We start from the raw sequence: 25101 nt of genomic DNA, 5'->3' as shown, positions 1-25101 counted from the left end.
TGTTGAGAACCATTCTACAAAGACACTGGGACATACTGATGAATGATCCAGATCTCAATAAACATCTGGACCCCAAAGTCCAAATAAGTTGGCGTAGGGTACAAAATCTGAAAGACATGCTTGTTCACAGTCATTTTACCTCTGAGTATAGGAAGAAACCCAGTATAAGTGGGTTTTTCCCATGTGGTCAGTGTAAGGCCTGTCCCAATATGGCAAAGAGGAATGAGGTTCTTGATCGTTTCGGAAAGAAACACCAGATCAGACAATATATAAACTGCAACACTAATGCAGTAATATACTGTCTTGAATGCACTTGTAAAAAACATTATATTGGTATGACAACAAGGCCACTGAAACAAAGGATATTAGAGCATATAGGAAATATTAAACACGCCTCAACCGATTTACAAAAATTAAAAAAAATTACTGTGGTAGCTCGACATTTTCACTCACAACATCATGGATCACTTAAGGACCTGAAAGCATTTGGTCTTGAGAAGATATCAATGAATATTAGAAAAGGAGATCTCACTAGAGAATTATTAAAGAAAGAATGTGAATGGACTTTCCGTATGGGCTCAGTCAATCCCTTTGGGTTGAATGAAACCATTAAATATAGCCCCTTTCTTGATATCTAAGTAATCTTTTACACAATTTGAAATCTTCACTTGTGATCTTGATATCTATTGATATTAATAATTATGGCTTGTTTGGAGTTTAACTACTGAACATAGGGTTTTGACTTTATTTATTTTTATGATAAACCAGAAGACTATCACAGATATAGGGCATTTTCACTATGGCATTATAAATTATCAAACTATCATTACATTATTCAGCACTTAGGTTTAGGATATTTTCACCATAGTATTACAATTCCCCATTAATAAATAATACATATATAAAAGATCAATTTTACACTTCAATTCCATACAATTAATTCACTTCTTCACGTTTGTATAATGCTTGTTTTTTATATAAATCACAGTTTTTTATATCACTTTTAGTTTTTCTTTCAATATCAATATTATTATCACCACATTTTCACATAAATAAAATACTGTACTAAGAATATTACACTATATAAATATATATCACCTTGTGAATCAAAACACTCACATCATTATTTTAGCACATATAGCTCATATTATTCATTACGTCGATTTTCACTTATTTTGCACTAAGAATAATATACATGAGATGGTATCCCGCTGAATTTCCACAATATGGTATCAACATTTAAATGCGGATTTTCAGGAATAATAACCATATAAAATAATTTAAAAATAATAAAAAATGTTGTAAATGGCATGTTTTCTACAATAATGTGGCATATATGATCGCATTAGCAATAATTGATTTTCCTTATATTTAAGGATCATTATTGCTGTAAAATTTGAATACCGTATATTGAGCTGATAGTTTATCCATATCTATATTAATCAATGTAAGTCTACAGGTGGATATCTTTACATACTCCAGACAGTCAATTACCAGTATATATGAGGTGTACAACAACATTTTGCTATATTCATAGTCAACTATAGAATCAATATCACAAAAAGTAGATAAGGTTTATTACTAATATAGTATAATAATAATGATACCTTTATATACTATTACAAAATTGGATCAAATTATTGATTGGAGAAAATCAATTGCTGTATGTATGTGTCTGACATGTGTTAATGTAGGGCTGGATTTGTTTCATAATATATTATATATTATGTAAATAACTAGTTTAGGCAGATTATGATAACAAAGAGGTTTAATATAAATGACATGTTTTAAGATAATAGACCATAATAGCCAATGGATTCAATCTCTCCCAAATAGCCATAGAATAAACAGTATGTCACAGCTTGGCAATCTGCAGTCACAGCTGACAAGCCGGACCAGCTCCATGATTAGACAAAGACGAGATCAGCCGGACTGTGTATACTGATCTCACCCCCTTACTCAATGCGGCAAGCTCGTTGGTGGATGTTTCTGTCAATTAAAGATATTAGCCTATTAGCACTGAGCCGGCGCTATATATACCCGGCAGGTACAAGACAGCATTGTGCTTCCTTTGAAAAAGCCCCGGCGAAATGTGCGTCGCGCAGCTTGCTGGTGGGCTCCATAGTGCGCACTTTGGACCCCTACACCACGGATGAATATATAGAAGGGAGAGACTATTGACTGGTACTTTTTTCCACTTTTTCCTGCTCTCTCATTACAACCAGCTGCCTGGTTTCCCTGCGCTGCCACAAGGCAACAGGGATACAGATGAGACTGGGTTGTAAAAGTAGAAGCAGATTTCTAATTTCAATGTGCCAGTACCCGGGACTGTCATTCCCTGTCCTCTAAATATTTAAGATGGACAACAGCAGATCCAGGGTATATAAGTGCACAAATCTATACCTGTATCTATACCAGGAAATTGTTTAGTACTATACGTACTCTCCCTGATAGAAATTGAGGGATGCCTCTACAAACCACCATCTTATAGATAGAGGTGGTATCCGTGGTGTTCAGCTTTTTAAATTGAGGTATTTTTATACCTTTGTTAAGTTTTTTTGTATATGTTTATTATTTCGCCTTTTGTTTGTGCATTTGTATGCAATAACTCTGTGATACATGTCTTTTTATATAATGTGTTAATTATATACCTATCAAATAGGTGGTTCCACTAACTATTAGAACACCTTAAGGTTAATACAATTCTAAGGCATAAATTGTGTTAGAGCATTGGGACAGTCCCAGTCTTATGATTTATTCAAGCCTACTGGTCCCAGTAGGATATTGAGGGACTGTCTTACCATATTTAATACACTATTGGGTGTTATGACAACCAAGATATTGTATTTGGGTATATTTACCATCTACACAGGGTGATCCATTGGTTGTTAGCAAAATATTTCATCCTATGTACATCTATAGTGTATATACAGAGCCAGAAGCACTGGCAGCAGTTAACATTCACTTCTTAATATCCACTAGTGTACTGTATTATTGTCAAGAAAGGACCCTGGTCTATGGTGATATATTGATGTATGGACTGGTTCAAAATATATGCATACTAGTGTCATAAATATTCATATCCATGCTTCTAGCACCATGAATAAATGATACAGTGGACCATTGATAACAATTATAGTGTATTATAAATAAAGATTAATGCATGTTTTGTGCTGTCATGTATATGTTGGAGGAATTGTATGTCCACTTACCCATTTTAACAAATTAATAAAATTTAGTTTTAATGTACTACCTAGCTTAGAGTCAATTAGACCATACAATACTAATATATAGGCTATGATGATGTTAATTTCCTGCCAACAGAAATAGAGAATTGCAATCAAATGTGTGATATTGATGTCCTCATAGGTGGTATCCGTTTGCTAATCCTTTAGTCACAGAGACATTAAACCAATTAATCTGTAGAAGGAATATCATATTACAGGAGTGTGCTCTGATAGGAGTCCTTTTTTCTCTCTTTCCCCCCTCGTGCAGGTTCTTGCCAACTTCCTGTGTACATGGAGTCTCACCACTGTGTCCGTCACTGCACTGGCTTAATTATGGATGCCCCAAAAATGGCGTCCCAATGCACAGGCACTCCTGCGTTTGTCCGGCCACCCCTCGTCACCACCCACAAATGGCACTTGCGTACACGCTACATGTAGTCTGTGTACGCTTACCAGATCACACTGGGTCGTTCACGTATGCGCAGTGCAATGCATACACATGCAGAGTACAGAAACATCGGCCAAGTGCATGCGTTCTCTACTGTGCATTCCTTGCTGAATCAGGCCCTGTGCCCGTAGCCAGCAATGAATACCCTTTCCTTATTTTAATGATTCTGCTCCTCAAGGAGCATAATGTTTCCCCCTAGCAACCTGGACTGTCACCAGCGGCGTAATCAGAACTAAAAGTGGCCCTAGAAAAATTTGTAGAAGTGGCCTCACGTGGGCGGCACCAAATCAACTGTAGGTGGAGCCAACACTAAAGTGTCCCTATCCACATATCTTAAAAAGAGAGTGACAGAGCACATACTACTCAGACCCCCTCAAGTGTCTCCAAATGTAACTCCAATCACCCCACCTGCTTCCAAATAACAAACGTACTCCTCTGACCATTCCACCTGCTACCACATACCACAACACTCCACTTTGACAACCCCCCACGCCACTCTGACCAGCCCACGTGCCTGCACAAGCTAAAACACATGCCAGTCTGACCACCACACATGCCACTCTGACCAGCCCACATGCTACCACATACCACAACATGCCAATCTGACCACCACACATGCCACTCTGACCAGCCAACCTGCTACCATATACCACAACATGCCACTCTGATCATTGCACCTGCTTCCAAATAACACACTTACCCTGCTGACTATCCCACCTGCTACCACATACCACACCACGCCAATCTGACCACCACACATGCCACTCTGACCAGCCAACCTGCTACCATATACCACAACACGCCACTCTGCTCATTGCACCTGCTTCCAAATAACATACTTACCCTACTGACTATACCACCTGCTACCACATACCACACCACGCCAATCTGACCACCACACTTGCCACTTTGACCAGCCCACATGCTACCACATACCACAACATGCAAATCTGACCACCACACATGCCACTCTGACCAGCACACCTGCTACCACATACCACAACATATCACTCTGACCATTGCACCTTCTTCCAAATAACACACTTACCCCACTGACTATCCCATCTGCTACCACATACCACTCTGACCAGCCCACATGCTACCACATACCACACCACACCACTCTGACCATCCCACCTGCTACCACATAACACACCACACCCCTCTGACCTTCCCACCTGCTACCACATACTACACGCCACTCTGACCATCCCACCTGCTACCACATACCACACCACACCTCTCGGATCATCCCACCTGCTACCACATACCACCTGCCACTCTGGCCATCCCACTTGCTACCACTTAACACAACACGCCACTCTGACCATCTCACCTGCTACCACATACCACAACACACCACTCTGACCATCCCACCTGCTACCACATACCACAACACACCACTCTGACCATCCCACCTGCTACCACATACCACAACACACCACTCTGACCATCCCACCTGCTACCACATACCAAAACATGGCACTTTGACCATCCCACCTGCTACCACATACCACATGCCACTCTGATCATCCCACCTGCTACCACATACCACACGCCACTCTGATCATCCCACCTGCTACCACATACCACAACACACCACTCTGACTATCCCACCTGCTACCACATACCACAACACGCCACTCTGACCATCCCACCAGCTACCACACCCCTCTAATCCTAACCCAATCCTCATTACAGACACCCTTACTGTAGCCTAATCCTAACCCTACCCTAACTACAGCCTAACCCTCACTGCAACCTCAGCCTAATCCTAACCCAATCCTCATTACAGATTTACCCTTCCTGTAGCCTACTCCTAACCCTACCCTAACTACAGCCTAACCCTAATCACAGCTAATCCTAACCCTACCCTAACTACAGCCTAACCCTAATCACAGCTAATCCAAACCTCACCCTAACTTCATCCTAACTGCAGCCTAATCCTAATGGTGCATACACATGGGTCGATCATCAACGATAATGATATTGTTGAACCGCGGGTGTGCTAGACGATCGATATCAATCATCCAGCACACAACCAACCCACCAACGACGGCTAGTGACCCGCGATCAATGATAGCAATTCCCTATAGTAACCTGGTCGATATCGACCAGGTTTGCCTGCATTCATGGTTGATGATTGAGATCTTTATCGTCCATATGGGCCTGCGCATGACAGGTCATTGGTGGGTTGGAGGCATTGAAAAATGTACGATATGAACGATAATGATATGATCAATATTGTTATCATTCATATCGTGCATTTTATTCGTACCGTGTGTATGCACCATAACCCTACCCTAACTATAGTCTAACCTTAACTGCAGCCTAACCCTAGCCACAGCCTAATCATAACATAACTACAGTCTAACCCTAACTGCAGCCTAATGCCGGGCACAAGCTTAACGTTATGCTCCATGAGCGATATAATTAAGTATTTTCCCCTGCACTGCCAGGCTCAATGTTGTTAACAATATCGTTCAGTGACATCACCGGCTACGTCCCCGAACTTGCAGGAGCTGACGATATCATCAGATTGTCCTGCAAATTCAGCTGATGAAAGATACAATATAGCACACATCGTCAACGATGTCTTGCATACACACTGGATGATATGAACGCATATGAATGACAATGATATTGTTCAAAAAATTGTCTAGTGTGTACATGGCTTAATTCTAACCCTACCCTAACTGTAGCCTAACCCTACCCTAACTACAGGATAACTATAAATGCAGCCTAACCCTTACTGCAGCCAAATCATAACCACACTCATCTACAGGATAAAATATATAGTAGGTGGCGCTTGTTAATCAAAACAGAGGATTTAATTAAATTATTTTTTAATAATATAGTATAATATAATCTTATGTAAATTGTCAACAATATATGCTCAACTTTTATTAAACTCCAGGGAGTGGTATTTATTAATACAACATTATTAGGAGCATATATTCATTCATCAAGCAAAAGGCACATATAAAAATAGCTAATATGAGGACTTCTGGAGGCGGGGCATCCAAGATGGCCTCATCTTATTGAGGCTCTTCTCTGTCCTCTTGAAATCTGCTGCCATCCTGCTGATAAATATACCAAAATCGAACAGAAAAGGCAGATTTGGATGTTGAAATCCTGCAGGATCAGGAAAATATATATATTGGGAGGAGAGGAGCCTATTATTTTATCCCCGGAGTCCTGCTGTGTTTGGGCACAAAATTTTGTCACCATGGCTGATCTAAGGGAGTCCTACGCCCTAACTACAACTGCTGCTCTGGAGCCCAAGTGGAGTCTCTTACCGGAGGAACACTACTTAACAAGGATAGTGGCGAGGGCGTATCTATAATGGGTGCAGAGTGTGCAGGGCACACGGGTCCCCGGGTCCAGGGTGGCCTACTCCACACATGCACCCATAGGTAATTATACTTACCTCTCCACTGATTCCCGAAGTGCTGCTCTGCAGCACCAGACCAGCGCTGTAAACTAGCAAACACTCACTGGGAAAATGGTGGTGGCCATTTTCCCAGTGTTCTGTGCATGCGCAGAAAAGTTCCCCCGGGGAAAGTAGGTGCGGGTGCGAATTCCACGGAGACTCGCGCATGCACTGTAGATTCTGGCATGAAGCCAGAATCTACAGCTCTCAGAGCCGCTGAGCTGCCATCAGAGAGGAGGGGGCTGAACGTAGGCTGCACACGGGCCCCCTCCTCTCTTAAAATGCCCCTTGCTATTGGACTGACCTGCTTACCTTCCCTGTGGCGGTGATATCTGGGAAAGTTGTGCCGCCCATCCCGCTGCTTGCGGCCGTTTGCATGGAGGCGGTGTCCTTCACAACCCTGTGCTGCTGAGGATCTCTGGGCTGCTGTGAGGTCTGGTGGTTGACTCCTGCTGTGATTCTGTGTGAAGCTGTGCCGCGCCTTCCACTGTCTGCTATCGACTGCACGGAGGCGGTGTACTCCATAGCCCTGTGCGGCTGAAGACTTCTGGGCTGCCGCGGGATCTGGCGGATGACTCCTGCCATGACTGGACTCCTCCTCCACTGACTACAGGCTGCCCGAGCTGAATCTCCCCTGCCTGATGCTGGCAGGTCTGCATTGGGCCCCCCTCGAGGATAGACAGGTATGGTCGTTCTCCCAGTTCAGAGGTAACCAGCGGCTGCCTCCCTCCATGTCTATCTACAGTATACTGCCTTCTTACCACACCTCATGCTCACTGAAAGCAGTCTATTCTGACCTAAAGAAGAAATGCTGATCCCTGGAGTTGTTTAACTGCCTGTGCCTCTGTCCACTAGTACAAAAGTGGATCCGTGTTTACACTGTCCCTGATTTAACTTGGATAAGTGCCGAAGACATCGAGACCTGTGGCATTGCTGATCTACAGTCATATTCCCGGTACTAACCTTGTTTGTGACAACCCATTTTCCCTCCTTTATTAATACCTCACTCATCTGTCCCTTACTTTCATACCTATTCTTTCATGAATCCGTTCCCCCTAGTGTTTGTCCCATTCCCCCTATCATTACCCACCTACACCATTCCCAGTCACTTTACCTTTTCCCTTCTTGCCCCCCTCTCCTTATGATCACACAGGCACACCTTGATTGACAGGAGTGTATTGGGACTTTGTAAAACAATATAATTAATGTGAGATAATTATGTCTTATCTGAAAAAAAAACAGCCTTTCTACCCATTTTGAACTTTCCATGGATCTCTAATTGGGACACTCATTAATAGGTATATACAGGCTTTGGGACTGCTGAGCTGTCTGTATCTCAACTGGGTGTAGTCATTATAGCCTGATCTGTACCTGCATATATGTCTTGCTGTTAATTAATACTATTTTTGTAGAGGTTTTTCATTAAATACCATCTTATATATAACTGCTTAATCTCTAGCTGGATTCTCATAGCTTCACATTGTAGAACATTCATGTGTATTGTTTTTGCTAATACACAGTTACCACTTAAGGTGCGTACACACACAACGATGTAGTAATGAACGATTTTCGTTGAATGATTTTCGTTCAATTTTTCCCTTGAAAAAGTGAATGAAAAATCGTTCTACAAAGTTGTTGGTTTTACTTTACATAATAAAAGATTTTCTGTGTGTTGAAGGAAAAAGTTGCAACTTCTATTGAAAATCGTTCAGTTGGCCAGTCCGACTGAACTACAAACTACAAACTACAATCGACAAACGTGATCGTGCATGAATGATAATCTTTCATCGTTTATCGTTTTACACTGAACGATTTTTTGAACGATAACGACGTTGTTATAGTTAAATCATTCAAGAAATTGTTGTGTGTGTATGCACCTTTAGTGGTTAATCTTTGTACCTAAATTGTTTCCAGGCTGATAACTTTACCCACCTATACTGCAGTATTCAACTAATTCAGTGTTTTGACATAGTACTGTTCTACTAGAGTTTGCATTAAGACTAACCCCACTTGCTAAAACTTCTAGCTGATTTCTAAGAATTCCAGTTTATGTTATATAAATTTCTGCTGTTATATTCATATAATGCTACCACCTAGTGGTTGTTTTCTATATTCAAGATTTTCTCTGACAGAATATTTTCACTGGTTGATTTTTGTTGGTATATGTGATTGTTTTTGATGTGCGAGGGGACCTAGCTGCAGGTTTTCATTGCATACATTTTTATTGGTTGTATCTTACTAGTATAATATTGCATATTGAGATACCCATTACTATTTTTCTGTGAGCCTTTTCCTGTTTTGACCGTCAGGTAATGGACAGATTTTTGGTTAGGTCATCACAATCGGGTGATCCTTCACAATCCACTCCTTATAAGATGGTAAGAAATAGACCAATGGGCAACAAGTCCACACATCACATGGGCCCCCAGAGATCTCATTGGGCCCATTGGACATCTCTTGTCCCAAACAGGGAGTCATAATGGCCCAGATGTCTATTATAGATATGGTTGAGGCAATTTCCAGGACACTTCTACCCCAGATTGATAAAAAAATTTACGTCATACAGACATCTCTTGACTCAGCTCTGGCGAAAATAAATGCCAACACCTCCCTTATTTCTGGACTGGAGCAAAGGCTGAGCAATGCGGAAGACACAATTCATTCCTTGCAAGTTAGCTTAGATGCATGTTCTCATTCCTCGGGGGTACTGGTGGAGAAATTAGATGATCTCGAGAACAAAAAGACAAAATAACATACTATTTATCAGAGTTCCTGAAGCGGTGAAGGGTCAACGTCTGATGGAAAATCTTTCTATCACTCTGCCACGGGCTCTTGAACTATCTCCTGATATGCCCTCACCACAAATAGAATGGGCTCACAGGATTGGACCGGAGAGAGATAATGCTGAATGTCGACCAAGGCCGGTCATTGCTTGGTTTCTGGACTTTAGGGCCAAAGAACAGATCCTCATGGCCTATCGAAAGTCTCCTCAATTACAAGTTGATGATACTAGAATTTTGATTTTCCAGGACTTTTCTGCTTCTGTGGCTCAAAAATGAAAAGCCTTCTCTCCAGTATGCAGCTTCATGGTGGAGAATAATCAATGCGTCATCCTCATGTTTCCTACTAAGCTGCGAGTAGAAGTGGATGGCTTGTATTATTTTCTTTGATGACCCTGACAAGGCCAATGCTCATTTTCTCAATAGGCGCTCTCCTCCGAGGTCTCCAAATCAAAAACCTTAAAGCGTATATAGGGTATACTGTGCCCATGATTGTTTGGTTTCCCTGAGTTCGCTGACTATTGCTGGTGCTCCTTATTGGTTCACAGATATAGTGTCAAATTTTATTATTGGTAACTCTCATATCTATTGCAATTTTTTCCTGTACTTCTCCCTTTATCAGGGGACATACAGATGGTTTTGGATGGAAAAAAGGAAAAAGTAATGAAGCGCATATATTTAATTTATTTTTAATTAAAGTGTACCGTAATTCTTTTGATGTTTTGCTTGTATTAAATGTAATGTATCTTTTCAAATGTTTAGCCTGCCATGTGGATGACCCCCATCGGTGATATCTCCTCGAAGGCTGGGTCAGGGAGATGTTTTTTCTTTTTACTATGTCTCTTTTGGTTGTTTTCCCTCCTGAGGGTATTAGTTAATGACGTCAGCTCTGCTTTCACCTCCTCGGGCAGATAACACATTAATGGTAATCTCTTGGAATGTGGGAGGCCTAAATACACCCATTAAAAGAAGGAGGGTCACTACATTTCTTAAAAAACTTAAATCTTCTATAGTATTTTTGCAGGAGATGCATTGGAGAGCTGGGGGATTCCACATTGAGGGATTCCTGGATTGGTGAGTGCATATCTGCTCTTTTAGAAATAAATCATGAGGGGTGGCTATATTACTGCACAGCACCTTACAATATGTTATTCTAGATAAATACTTGGACTCAGAGGGGCATTTCATTCTTCTAGACATCTCTATTTCTAACACTAAATATACCCTACTGAATCTTTATGCGCGTAATAACCCAGCTGATTTTATAACTGATCTCTCTCAGTTCCTCATGACAAGAGACGCTCCGAATCTGATAGTGGGAGGTGATTTCAATACAGTTGCTGATGCTGTATTGGATAGATCTACTCCCTGTCACGACCCTGTCTAGTTGTCACCTTTTTGCCTTGGGACTTACCCCTGTCAGCTTCCCCATGGAGTTGTGTGTGTAATTTGCCTGGAGGATTTGTTCTGATTATTGCACCTGGCCTCTCCTCTGTCTGTGAGCACTGCTAGCCCTGATTGGAATCACAGGTGTGGTTCTGATTCTCAGAGCTGCAGAGATGAATACTCCCTCTGCATGTTGTGCCTTCCACCACTCAGAATGCTACTACCAGACCACCTGTCCGTATCCACCAATTGCTGCCAGACCCATGATATATATATCCTCTCCTGAACATCTCGTCTTCCCGTGGTGTATGGTTCATGCATTCAAGTCTGTCCCTGAAACCTGCTACAGCAATCCCTGGCGCTATCCAGAAAACCTGTTTCAGCTGTACCTGGCAATCCAGTAAATCTGCTGGCAGCAACCCCCCGGTGCTTCCAGAAAACTTGTTACAGCCAAACCTGGCAATCCAGTAAGCCTGCTGACAGCAACCTCTGGTGCATCCCGAAAACCTGCTACAGTAATACCTGGCATCCAGACATCCTGTTACAGCAATACCTGGCCTGTGCTCTGCTGCTAGTCCTACTCCTGGTTGGTCCCTGGAACTCTGTAAACCTGCATCATGTTACCCTGCCTTGCTTCCTGCTGTGGATCAACTCCTGCCCCTGTTACCTACCTATTCCCTCCCTGAACCTAAAATTCCCAAACCTACCCATTCCTTCCTGAAACCAGTTATTTCCAATTATCCTGTCCAGCCTGAAAATTCCCAAACCTACCCATTCCTTCCTGAAACCTGTTATTTCCAATTATCCTGTCCAGCCTGCAAATTCCCAAACCTACCCAATCCTTCCTGAAACCTGTCATTTCCAATTATCCTGTCCAGCCTGCACCTGAGTTCTAGCCTTTGTCATAGTAATTCCAGATTACCCTGTTTAGCCCTCGTCTCAGCATTACCTGACTTCCCTTCAGCCATTGTCACATTCCAGTCCTGAGTCAAGTTCCAAGCTCATCAGTTCAGTCCACGTTTTTCCAGTCCAGAGTCAAGTTCCAAGCTCATCAGTTCAGTCCACATTGCTCCAGTCCAGAGTCAAGTTCCAAGCTCATCAGTTCAGTCCACGTTGTTCCATTCCAGAGTCAAGTTCTTAGTTCATCAGTTCAATTCAACAAGTCTTCCTGCCAGTCCCAGTCCGGTCCCTCCAGTTCCTGTCATTGATCATCAAAGGCAGCTTTCACTGCTACCCAAGTCTTGTAAATAGAGCTATTTACATTATCTGTGATTCCAGTCATGCCGGCCTTCGTTGAAACCCGATCACCACCTGAGACACGTAACTCGCACACACCAATTGTGACATTCCCCCTGTGAGACCTCACTCAGTTTATTGGCAACATTTGGCACAATTTTAGTCTCTCCACCATCTAGTTGATCCGTGGAGGATCTTAAATCCCACTGATAGGTCATACACATCTATTGGCAGTACACAGAACCTTTTCCCGTATTGACCATTTTTTTTTTTAAATTGAGGTTATTTATAAAACTTTTTTTTTTCCACAGCAAAACACAATACAAGAACATAATCCCCCAACCCCTAAGCAATCCCAAACATAAAAATAAGTAAATAAAATAAAAAAATAATAATAAACAGCCATTAACATATAGTCTCATTAGTACTATTACACATTCAGATCTGATATATAAATAATACAGAACAAAAATATCTGCACAGAATAAATCTCAGCCATTGAAAATAGCAGAGAAATCATAAACAAAAAACTCAGAACATCAATACATTATTGTGCCGTCTCGCTGGTCACAAACCCATCAGCATCTGAAATCCCCCCCACCTCCAGTTACATAATGGGAAGATGAGATCCATGGGCCCCAGATACGCTCATATTTGAGAATACAATTACGTTTAGTATATAGAAACCATTCATGCCCCAACACTTCATTCATCAACCCACACCATTCAGCAAAAGTAGGGCCCCTAGATGCCATCCAAGTACGGGCAATACAAACCTTTGCCAGAGTCATTGCATTAATCACATATTGGACCGTCAAATGATTAGTACTGTCCAAAAGACCCAATCCAAAGATACACATTTTAGGAGACAAAATGGGGATACCACGTTCCGTGTTGGTGATACAGTTAGTGACTTGAGACCAAAACACCTGGACAGCAGAACACTCCCAGAGGAGATGCCAAAATGAGCACTGGGGAGTAAAGCATTTAGGACACTTGTCTGAAGCTCCAGATCCAAATCTATTCAATAATAAGGGGGTAAGATACACCCTGTGTAATAGTATCGACTATATTTCAGTGGCAGATTCATTATTTTCAAAGATACAAAATGTAAGCTTGGGTGATATAGTTATTTCTGATCATGCCCCAATTAGTATATCTCTGAATGATATGTCTCTGGGAACTGCCTCCCATCTTTGGCGCTTCCCCACATACTTATCCATATCAGAAGATTTTCGTAATTTTTAGCAATCAAATGGAATGAATATCTTGATGACAACATTGATCATTGGGATGATCCTGTCCTCTTCCTGGAGGTGTCAAAGGCTGTGATGCGAGGGCCACATTGTTAATTATGTTTCTAGAAAATGGAAAGAAGCCAATACTCAATATAACTCTCTATAAGCAGCTATGACCTCGGCTTTCCAATTGTATGCTTCCAATCCGGCCAGAGAATCTTTCGAGGTTTAAAAACAGACTTGGTAAATTGATGGAATCTTTCTTACTTTCCCAAACCTAATGTAAACTGGATTACGCCAAAAATAAATATTTCCACTGGGGAAATAGGCCAGGAAAATTGTTAGCTACAATGTCCAAGGCTAAAGAAAGGAGGAATTTTATCTACATGATTAGGGATCCTACCTCCGGGACTTCATATTCTGAGACAAATTTAATCTCTGAACAATTTAAGAAATATTATGAAAATCTCTATGAGGATAGACCTATTGATTTGGATCTTCAAGATACACTACTGACTGACGTGCACCTTCCTAGACTGACCATAGAGCAGAGAGATAGGTTGGACAGGGACATTTCTCCTACTGAGATAAACGACACTATTTTAAATCTTAAAACTCACAAGTTTTGGCACAAAGAGCTTTTAGCCAGGACTTCATAGATTTTATTAGTTATTTTTATGCATCTCCTAAGACTTCCTTACTATTGAATGGGATGCGGGGGACGGGACGGTGGAGATGATTAGAGGTACCCGGTAGGGTTGTCTCCTGTGTCCTCTTCTCTTTAATCTATCTCTTGATCCGTTACTATGGCTCATTCAACAGTCACCAGCTATTCAGGGTATTTCAATAGGCACCCGAGAATTGAAGATTACTGCTTTTGCAGATGACATATTATTATATATCTCTAGACCCTCTTCCTCTTTACGACACCTATTAAATTTGCTTCAAGATTTTGGAGCCGTCTTGGGTCTGCAGATTAATCCAGAAAAATCAATTGCTTTATGTCTTCAGCCGGGATACATGCGCCCCTATTGGCATGCTAGCACTCCTTTTGTATCGGCAAGAAAGAGGTTTGTGTATTTGGGAGTCCAAATTACTAAAAATCCTGCATCTCTATACCGTATGACTATTGCTAGAGTCCTGACGGAGCTTCGCAGATAATTAGGGGGATGGGGTTGTCTCCAGTCTCTCTTACTTGGGCAGAGCTAGTCTGCTAAAATGGTGTAATTTACTAGGATAATGTATCTCCTGCAATCCCTTCCTCTCTCGCTGTCTATACCAAAATGATAAATAAAGAGTTTGTAAATTTTATTTGGAACCATGGGCGTCGTAAAATAGACCTTGTTTGCTTACAGCAATTTAAATCAAAAGGAGGAATAAACTTTCCTAATGTTACTCGATACAACCATGCGGCTATCTTACGCCATCTTTGAGACTGGCTACATGGCTCAAACACATATACTAATTCTGCCTTAGAGGGTGGTTTTCTCTCTGATTGTAGTTTGGTGTTTTTTCTACATATGTCAGACCACGATATTCCCCCTAATTTGAAAGAAAATCCTCTCCTATGGAGTACACGCAAATTGTGGTGTATATTAAGACACAAGTCAAAACGAAATACTAATAGGTCAATTTTTAACTCTTTTGTGCTGAATCCCGAGTTTCAACAGGGTCAGGCTACTCATCCATTTACCTCATGGGTGACAAGGGGAGTTGTATCGGTCGGGTGTTTGTTGGATAATAACACGAAGAGGCCTCTTGCATTCCAACAGGCGGAGGAGAAATATGATTTTCTCTCATCTTCCCCATTTGCATACTACCAGGCTCAAAATTATGTTAGTGAAACTATTAAATTTTTCTGCACAGGATTCGTCCAACTTTCTGGATCCCTTATTAGCCAACACCCCACCCATAACTGAGGCCATCTCTATCCATTACAATTTTTTACGAGTAAAGCTTGAATACGAGGGTATTCTAACAGGGTTGTCTCGCTGGTTGTATCACTTTCCAGAATTGACAGTAGATAATTTACTTACTGCTTTAGAAAAATCCTGTTATCTCATACCAGCTAGTTCCTACAAATAATTATTTTTAAATATATTTCACAGAACATATATAAGTCCTTGCAAAAGTTTTTTAATGTCATCTTCTTCTTTGCATAGATGTTATAGATGCCAAGAAGAAAATGCAGACATATTTCATTGTCTCTGGGCCTGTCACCTAGTGAGAGCTTTCTGGTTGGGTGTTAGGAAATGTGCAACTGATCATTTAGTGAATTTCTTACCCTTCACTGCGGAGTGGGCCATTTTGGGCATACTGCCAATAGACCAAAGGGCATCTACTATAAAGGAGGGTGGAAATTGCTTTTAGCTATAAGCGCAGAAGCAAGGAAAACTATCCTTCATGGTGTGGATCCAACCGGAAATCCCTCCTTTTCTCTATTTCAGGAAAAATTGTTCTTTCTTTTCAGGATGGACTGGTTGGAGGCATCCTTGGAGAGGGAGACCAGAGTTGGTACATTTTTTGAGATGTGGGAAAGCTATGTGTCCACTCTGCGAATGAGAACAAGGCAGTTGCTCCACAAGTGTTTCTCTCCTACATCATGGTTCGAACTACGAATGGTGGATAATGACCTGCCGATATTGATGTAGAAGGGGGGCTTATATCCGCATGGTGGCAAGGTTAAAATACTGAAACTTTATGTGCAATTTTGAGTTTCTGCATGGAAAGTGATATGTATAATATATTGTTGGTTACTTGTATGGCATCAATATTATATTATGTATTGTATGCTGATATGTTATATTTTAATGTGCAAAAGTATTTGTTACTCTTTTTTATGTGCTAAAGAGTCCTAATAAAAATATGTAAAAAAAAAATAGCTAATACGTGACAAACATCAAGATGGTATAACCTGTCAATATGAATAGAGTTTCACTGTCCCTTTGAGTCTCCAGTAATAATATTAATCACATAAGCTGATCCTTTTGTTGTTAATGCATCCATATAGTTCAAGCAGATGCCTGTATAAAATTTGTCTCCGATAGCCGGATAGAAGTTAACAATTTTGTAACAATATGTTGTGGCTTCAATAGTTCTCAACAGGCAACCGAGAGCCTCAGCTCTCTAAGTACTCACAGTGTCTCAGTATGTACTGTGGATAATACTTGGCTCATACAGAGTGTCAGTGAGTCATCCATAAGCATGATTATTCCTCCCAATGCAGAAGCACGGCATCTCTCTCCACAGGACTCACAAGCCAGAGTCCTTATAAATTATAAGTGTAACATGTACAGTAAGTGACTTACCTTCAAGGTAGAGGAACAGGATTCAGTGGTATTGAAGCTCCCACCCAGGGTGAGGCTGTCAGTGCCTGTAAGGTCAGAATGACTTTTGGCTCTGCTCTAAGGGGAGAGAGTGCAGAAGAGGGAGTCTGTGTTTGGAAGGGGGATCAGGGGTGCTGCAGATGGGGAGGGTTTGGAGTTGTGAGGGGAGAGCAAGTAGGAGAGGGTAACCTGTGTGAGGAGGGGGGCGTGAATGCCACAGATGGGAGAAGTTTGGAGCTGTGAGGAGAAACAGAGCAGAAGAGAGGAACCTGTGTGGGGGAAGGAGAGGTGTGCCGAGGATGAGGGATGTGTTGGATCTGTGATGGGAGATTTAGCAGAAGAGAGGAACCTGTGTGGGGGAAGGTGGGTGCTGCAGATGGGGGGTTTGGATCTGTGATGGGAGAGAGCAGAAGAGGGGAATATGTGTGGGGGAGGGGATAAATCTATGAGGAGAGAGAGCAGAGAAGTGAGAGCTGAAGAGAACCTGTGTGGGGAAAGGGGGGCTGGTGTGGATGGGGGAGGGTTTGAATCCATGAGGGGAGGGAAGTGGGAGAGAGATCTAAAGAGGAGAACCTGTGTGGGGGAAGGGGGGGCAACTACAGATAGAGGAGGGGCTGGACCAGTGAGGGAAGAGCTGAAGAGTATAACCTGTGTGGGGGTAGGAAGGGGGGTTGGGGGGTGCCGTGGATGGGGGAGGGGTTGGATCAATCAGGGGAGAAAGAGCTGAAGAGGAGAACCTGTTTTATGGCATGGGGGTTATGGGGTACTGCGGATGAAAGAGGGGTTGCATCTGTGAGGACAGAGAGAGCATAGCTGTGAAGGAAGCGAGAGCTGAAGAGAACCTGTGAGGGAAGGGGGGCTAGTGTGGATGGGGAGGGGTTGGATCCATGAGGGGAGGGAAGTCGGAAAGAGCTCTAGAGAGGAGAACCTGTGTGGGGGAAGTGGGGGCACCACGGATGGAGGAGGTATTGGATCAGTGAGGGAAGAGAGAGAGGAGAACCTGTGTGGGGAACAGAGGCAGGGTCGGGGGATGCCGCGGATGGGGGAGGGGTTGGATCTATCAGGGGAGAGAGAGCTGAAGAGGAGAACCTGTTTGATGGTGGGGGGTGGAGTTGGGGGGTACTGTGGATGAAAGAGGGGTTGGATCTATGAGGGTAGAGAGAGCTGAAGAGAACCTGTGTGGGGGAAGGGGTGGGGAGGGGTCGGGGGGTGCCATGGATGGGGGAAGGGTTGGATCTATGAGGGGATAGAGAGCTGAAGAGGAGAACCTGTGTGGGGGAAGGGGGTCGGGGGGTACCGCAGATGGGGGAGGGGTTAGATCTGTGAGGGGAGAAAGAGCTGAAGAGGAGAACCTGTATGGAGGAAAGGGGGGTCTGGAGGTGCCACGGAAGGGGGACGGGTGTTGAGGGGAGAGAGAGCAAAGCTACAGTGTGGGGGTGCTGGCGGTGCCCTCAGTACATGGTCAGTGTACTCTGCATGCACAGGTCTCTGGGAACAAGGCACCAATAGTCATGTTTCTGGTGACTTCTCTATTGCACATGTGTAAATCTCTGGGAAAATTAACACTGCGCCATTTTCCCAGTGATTCCTGTTGCCTGGCAGCACCAGCTGAGTTGGCACTCTGGAGAGGTAAGATGGTCCATCAACATCATTTCCTTTACCTGACACTCAGACAACTATTCCCCTTATATATTCTCCACTTCCAAGCTTGCTGCCTCACACTCTCCTTTACCACAAATATCCAGACAATTAACAAACTGTGCTGCTTCAGTTTGAGTGTAAATTATTGGGTATCCATATAAAATATTGTCAATAAAAAGTGTCAGTGCACCTGGGGGAGGGTTAAGGTTAGTCAGCCAGAGGGTATGGTTAGGGTTAGGCACTAGAGGGAGTATTAGGGTTATGTTTAAGCAGTAGTGGAGGGTTAGGTTTAGGCACTAGGGGTGGTATTCAATTGTTTTTGTGGTCCGGATCTCCCATCTAAAGTGACGGCAGAGAGCGGGACACTATTCAATTGTTACAACTTTTTGCGCTGATCGCGCACAAAGTGGTCAGGTTTAGCCATGTAAAATGGCTTTCCCTGACCAAAGTGCCTACTGCGATCGCAAAAATTTACGTTTGGGCACCCAAACAGGTCACTTTTTGCCCATTTCAGCTCGCATCCCCCTGGGGCTGAAGCTGAAATGGAGCATTGGCAGCTGATCGTGCCCAACAAGAGCAACAATTGAATAGCTCCATCGGGTATGAAAGGGGCTGGAGACAATTGAATTCCGCCCTAGGTGTAAGGTTAGGGTTAGGTACCAGGGGAATGGTTAGGGTTGAAATAATTATAATTAAGAATATGTGTTGACAATTTTTGTGTTGACCATTTGAACCTGTTGACCTTTATGCCAGTCAACCTTTTGTACCTGTGAACCTTTTGTCCCTGTTGACCTATTGCATGTTGACCATTTGGTGCCTACCTATTAACTGTCGACCTTTTTTACATTTTTAATTGATTAGTAGCTGGAGTACTCGGTGTTGCCTGGGCTTTTAAGAATGTTTGTTTACAAAAATCTATTTAAATATTAAACACACTGTATAAATAACATAGTATAAAAATCATGTGAAATGTTATAACGATGTTTGTTTACATACAACCTCTGATTGTGAAGTGTAATTTGGTATAGCCAGCAGTGATTTTGCTGTGCAACAAAATATGTGAGTCCCAGGGACCCACAACTTTAAAAAAATTGGATCCTACTTCACCCTTTCTGGGTCCCATCATAAGTTATGCTTTAGAGATCCCCATATGTCCCTTAGACCTCCCCACATGCCCTGAGAATACCCATCTGATACTGCCAACAGCATCAGACATCCCCACATGCCCCTTAAATGAGTCCCCCTATGCATTGCCCCCATGTGTCCCCTTATGCATTGCCCCCAGGAGACCCCCTATGTATTGCCCCCAGGAGTAATCCCCCCTATGCGGTGCCCCCCATTAGTGACCCACCTAGTTGCCCTTAAGTGACCTGTGCCTAATGCTCAGGTCACTCACAACTATTTGGGGGGAATATACCTTCAATTGGGCCTAATGCCCCTATGTTGCCAAAGCCTTGTGTCTGCCTGTATAACCACAGGCCTATTGCTTGAATTTATCCCACGGGCCCAGTGCCAGACAACCCTGGTGATGTAGGGAGGGGTTAAATACCAGTGGCACAAGGCTGCCTACCAGTACGGTGGAAGAAGATTTGGGGGGAGCTTCGTTAGTGCTTTTTCTTTCCACCCCCGCATTCCTCTCCAGTCTTCAGCTTCACTCTTCATTCGTCAAGGGCAGACATGCTGGCACCTGTAGTCCACTGTAAAATACAATAGTTTACTTATATTTATAACTTTATTACCCCTGTACCCACAGCCCAGGGGTACAGGGAAGAGTCCCGGGCTTCAGACTAAGGCTGGGGTTTTGGGGGGATACCCCTTCTTGGGGGGTCCCCACTTCCCCTGAGATCCCCAGCTTGGCCTGAGAGTCTTGGGCTGATAATGCTTTGGCCATGGAGCCCCGGTAATAGGGTCTCCAGGCTGTGGCATTACAGCCCATCCGTTTTGGGTCTGGTGCTGGTTTTAATTATAGGGTGACCCCTATGCAATTTTTTTCCCCCTATAAGTAAAACCAGGACTGGCCCTGCAGCCTGGTGTTGGTTTCTAACATACGTTGAAACCCTACTCATTTTGTTCCCGGTAATTTTAGGAACCAGAACAGGCTGTCAAGTCGGGGCTGGTTAAGCTTTAGGGGGGGACCCTATGTCTTTTTTACTAACATTTTACCCATTTTTTAATTGCCTAGAACACAAGCAGCTTACACATAATGCACTAATATGTGCAGGCTGCTTGCTCGCAAGAGTTTTGCAGAGAGAAGACACTGCACTCTTGGGTAAGTAATCTGCAAAACGTGCAAGTGAAAAAGTAAAAATCTGGCAAAAAGCTTATTCCGCACAAGTAAAATACCATGCATAGTGATACCACTGGCTCTATTATTATTTACCCTGTGACTTTTATATTTCATGTACTTTCTGCTAGTCAGTGGCTGCAGGTCTGCAACTCCTCCAGTAAAATCTACCACCCCAGTGACGGCCTAGCTGTGGCTGTGGCCATTGTAAGCACTCCTTGCTAATCATATGATGGACAGGCAGTCCCAAGGGAAGTATTTACTCCCCCTGGGACTGCCAGTCTGGACTATGATAGCAGAGAATATTTCCCATGGGAAGTCACTCCCTCGCTATCATAGCAGCCCTTACTGGCTACCAGGGGCTGCAGCTGATGCAGTCCCTAGAATTTGGCTGACTTGTTAATTTGTGCACTGTGTGGGATAGCAATTCTGCCCATGCACACATTTACAGATCTCCCGGCTGGCATAGACAGGAGCCATGGCTGTTGCTAGTCACTGTGCACATACAGTAAGCAATGGAATAATTACGCTGAAATGTAAATAAAACATAGTTTGTATATGTTTCAGGTACGGAAGGTCATGCCATCAGACTCCTTCTACTTCACAATTCTTCGGGATCCAGCTACATTGGCAGAGTCCTCCTTCTCCTACAATCATTTTTTAGCACCTGTGTTCATGAAGGCCGATAATTTTAGTGCATTTATTTCCAATCCATCACACTACTATAAACAAGGAGAAAAAAACAATCATCTTGCACTCAACTTATTGTGGTTTGATCTAGGATTTAACCCAGAATCCCCATTTACAGAAGATCTGGCAAGTACAGGTGTCCAAGCAGTGGAGAGGATTTTTGACTTGGTCCTTCTAGCTGAGCACTTTGATGAATCCATGATCCTCCTGAAAAAGGAGCTGTGTTGGGAGCTTGATGATGTTGTGACCTTTAAACTTAACATGCGTGAGGCCTCAATTCCACTGGAACAAAAAGAAGTAGAGAAATCGAGGGCTTGGAATGCTCTGGACTGGTACCTCTATTCCCACTTTAACCGTACATTCTGGGAGAAGGTGGAACATTTTGGGAGGGCAAAGATGGACAATGATGTGAGGATATTGAGAGAAAGGAGACAGCAGTTGGCTGAACTTTGTCTTGAGGGTTTGCAGCCTGTTAAACCAGAAGACATTAAAGAAAAAGGTTTGAAGCCCTATCAATCTGGACAGCATAGGATTCTAGGGTGGGATGTTAGGACAAACATTCCGCTGCAAGACTATTTACATTGTGTTAAAATGGTGACCCCATCACTGCAATACCTGGAACTCTTACATGCAGAGGCATCACCAGGTCTGATGACACCCAGTGCGCACTCCATATCTCCCTCACGCAGCAGAGCCACACGTGTCCGAAAGGAAGGTGAGGCCTAACATAAAGGGGGCATGGTCTCATGGGAAAACACTCTGGGGGCATATACAGCATCCCTGGTCATCCTGGGCTGCCCCCGGAGGCTAGTGACTGCACTGTTGGCTCCTCCTCTGTGACAGGAGCCGAGTGCTGGAGGAGAATGTCATACACTGCAGCACCCTGCTCCTGTCACTGAGGAGGAGCCAGCATTTTTTTGTCACCATTTTCGAGGGTGACACCCGGTACGGACCGCAACCCCATAGCAACGCCTCTACTTACATGCGCATCATTTTCTAATAGGGGCACAAAATAATAATAATCTAACAAGGCCTACAGTTCAGTGAGAGGACTAGATAAACAATATAAGCAACATACTCTTGGGGCATAGCATAAGACCAATTTAGTTGGATATTTCACCTACAGTAATGTATTAGTAAAATATCAAGTCTGATTAAATAAAAAATAACAAAAAGAGTGAGTATTCCTACAAGGGGCACTCACAGATATAATCAATATAACAATATTCTCATCTAAAATAGAGATTCTCTAGTGTGTTTACCCAAGAAAATAACTAAAATATAACCTTTATTTCATTAATTTAAAATATTAAATGCCTGCGAAATATAAAGTGAGAAAGTGTGATTAATGAAACAGATGTGAATAAATAAAAGAAAAGAAAATATTGTGTGGACTCTCAGTTGCCTGTATTTTATTTAAACACATTAATACATTCCATGGTGGCAGGGTTTTTTATTTGACGAAATACATATGCCACACAAAGACTGAACTGTATGGAGACAAGAATCCTGAACCACTATAGGAATTGTTTGGAACAGGTAGAGCAACCAGGACAAAATATTCTTTTTAACTGAGTTGATTTTACCAGTCCAGGATTTGCAGAAGGGAATCCACCTACAGTAGCTAAGTCCTCTTTTATACATTGTAATAGAGGAACAAAATTGGATTTATATAACTTATCATATGTCTTCGTAATTTCGACTCCAAAATATTTAATTGATTTTGGACACCAAATATATTCAAAATTATTCTCCAAGAGCTTCAATGTGCCGCTACCTTATGTCCTGAAAATCGACCATACCATAGGTAGTCAGTTCAGCTTGTTAAGAAGTGATCTTAATGGGGATGTTTTTCTTAGTAACTCATCATCTGCAAATAGTAATAACTCGTATTGTGAATATACAGTAACAAGGAAAAAAAAGGGCACCCTCAGGTTCCACTGCCCAGACTGAATAACGATGATTAATAACAAATAGAGTGAATATTGTTAGTACTTCAATAGGTATTGATGCTGCATGGGGATACAGGAATGGTCTCAAAACACTCCAATAAACACTGATATAGAAAAAGAAATGGTGTAACCCCCTTGCACACCACAAATGGGAAAATAATCTAATAGGAAATGTTCCACACACAGGGCCTGATTCAGAGCTGCTCGTAAGCGGCCGCTCGTTCGCTCTGAGCGATGTTCGCACATCTGCGCATGCGTATGGGTTTTAGTATGCATGCGCGAACCAGTCATTGCGGTTGAAAATCGTGTGCTCGCAAAATTGCGAATGCCTGCTAATTTGAGTGACAGGATGAGGCGTTTGTGGGTGGTAACAGGGGAAGGTGCTTGAAAACGGGGAATGGAGATCCGAACGCAGGCGTGCCAAACGGTCAAAACGGGCGTTTTAAGGGTGTGCATAATTAACAAAGCAGCGTCATTGACCACGTCACTTGGTTGTCTTTTAGCCTGAACTGGTCGCATGATTGTGGTAGGAAAATCCAACCACAAGCACTGTGAGCAGTTCATACGCCTTTCGATGTACTCGATTAATAAAATAAATAGCGGAGATGACGTATGATGCGAGCGGCCAGGGGGCATTTTTTCCAAAATAGTGAGCGCATGTTTCGTTCGCTCATTCAGACATAGAGGCGTCAACAGACCGCAAAGAGCAAGCGCTTCATTTAAATAGCCAGCCCCTTTTTCTGAACGAGCGGCTGCAAATAGCGTCCGGCTCTGAATCAGGCCCACAGTCCAGAATATCAAAGTGAGTTTTTCCAATATTTCATTCACAGAGATTGCTTCTTATCCTCTCCTTCTCCTTTCACCTTTCCTTGTCATTGGTAGGAATACCAGGTTCAAAAACCACATAAAAGGGAAGAGACAAATAAAGCCTCTAATAGTGAAAAGTACCATTTTAATTTCAATAAAAACACATAACATAAAACTTAAAAAGTTCCTCCACCATACACAGAATATATTAGGGAAGGCATACCAGATGCCAAGGGTGCAGTTTCCCGACACCCATAAGCGCATAGTTCTTATATGTACAAAAGTCTCCCGGGATATGTTCAGACCAATGACTACATGGAGATCCAGTCAACAGGTTCATTGACTACCCCTCTGTCAAAGTGCTGCCTCCCTACACCAATGAATATCTACTCACTTGGAGTCTTTATCAAGGTGTGTAAATGGTGGTGTCCAGGATGGGTTTAAACACCCTATAATTCAATCCTATTGGTCTGACTTACAAACTCTCCCATATGTCTCCATATCTCTGTATTTATATTGGTAATGCAATCATCTGAACATACATATTATATTACATGATTCCCCGGATATTTTAGACATATAATTTATGAATTCAGTATTAAAACAATTGGATTCCATAGGTGTTGCCTATGTATGATGTGTAAAAATTAGGG

General features: G+C 42.7%; 1 protein-coding gene across 1 annotated transcript in view; it reads left to right on the top strand.

The window, feature by feature from the left end:
* The window catches only part of LOC148507444 (galactose-3-O-sulfotransferase 4-like), a 42963-nt gene extending 20548 nt beyond the window's left edge, over positions 1–22415 (top strand). Inside the window, exon 3 of the mRNA XM_088446102.1 lies at positions 21567–22415. Coding sequence (XP_088302228.1) covers positions 21567–22415 — 849 coding nt within the window. The remainder of the gene's footprint in view (positions 1–21566) is intronic.
* Positions 22416–25101: the final 2686 nt, after the last annotated feature.

This window comes from Taudactylus pleione, unplaced genomic scaffold (assembly GCF_031769625.1).
Source record: "Taudactylus pleione unplaced genomic scaffold, aTauple2 ptg000393l, whole genome shotgun sequence".
NCBI classification, from domain to species: Eukaryota; Metazoa; Chordata; class Amphibia; order Anura; family Myobatrachidae; genus Taudactylus; species Taudactylus pleione.
The sequence above is the reverse complement of the archived record's forward strand: the minus strand, read 5'-3'. Positions and strand labels throughout refer to the sequence as shown.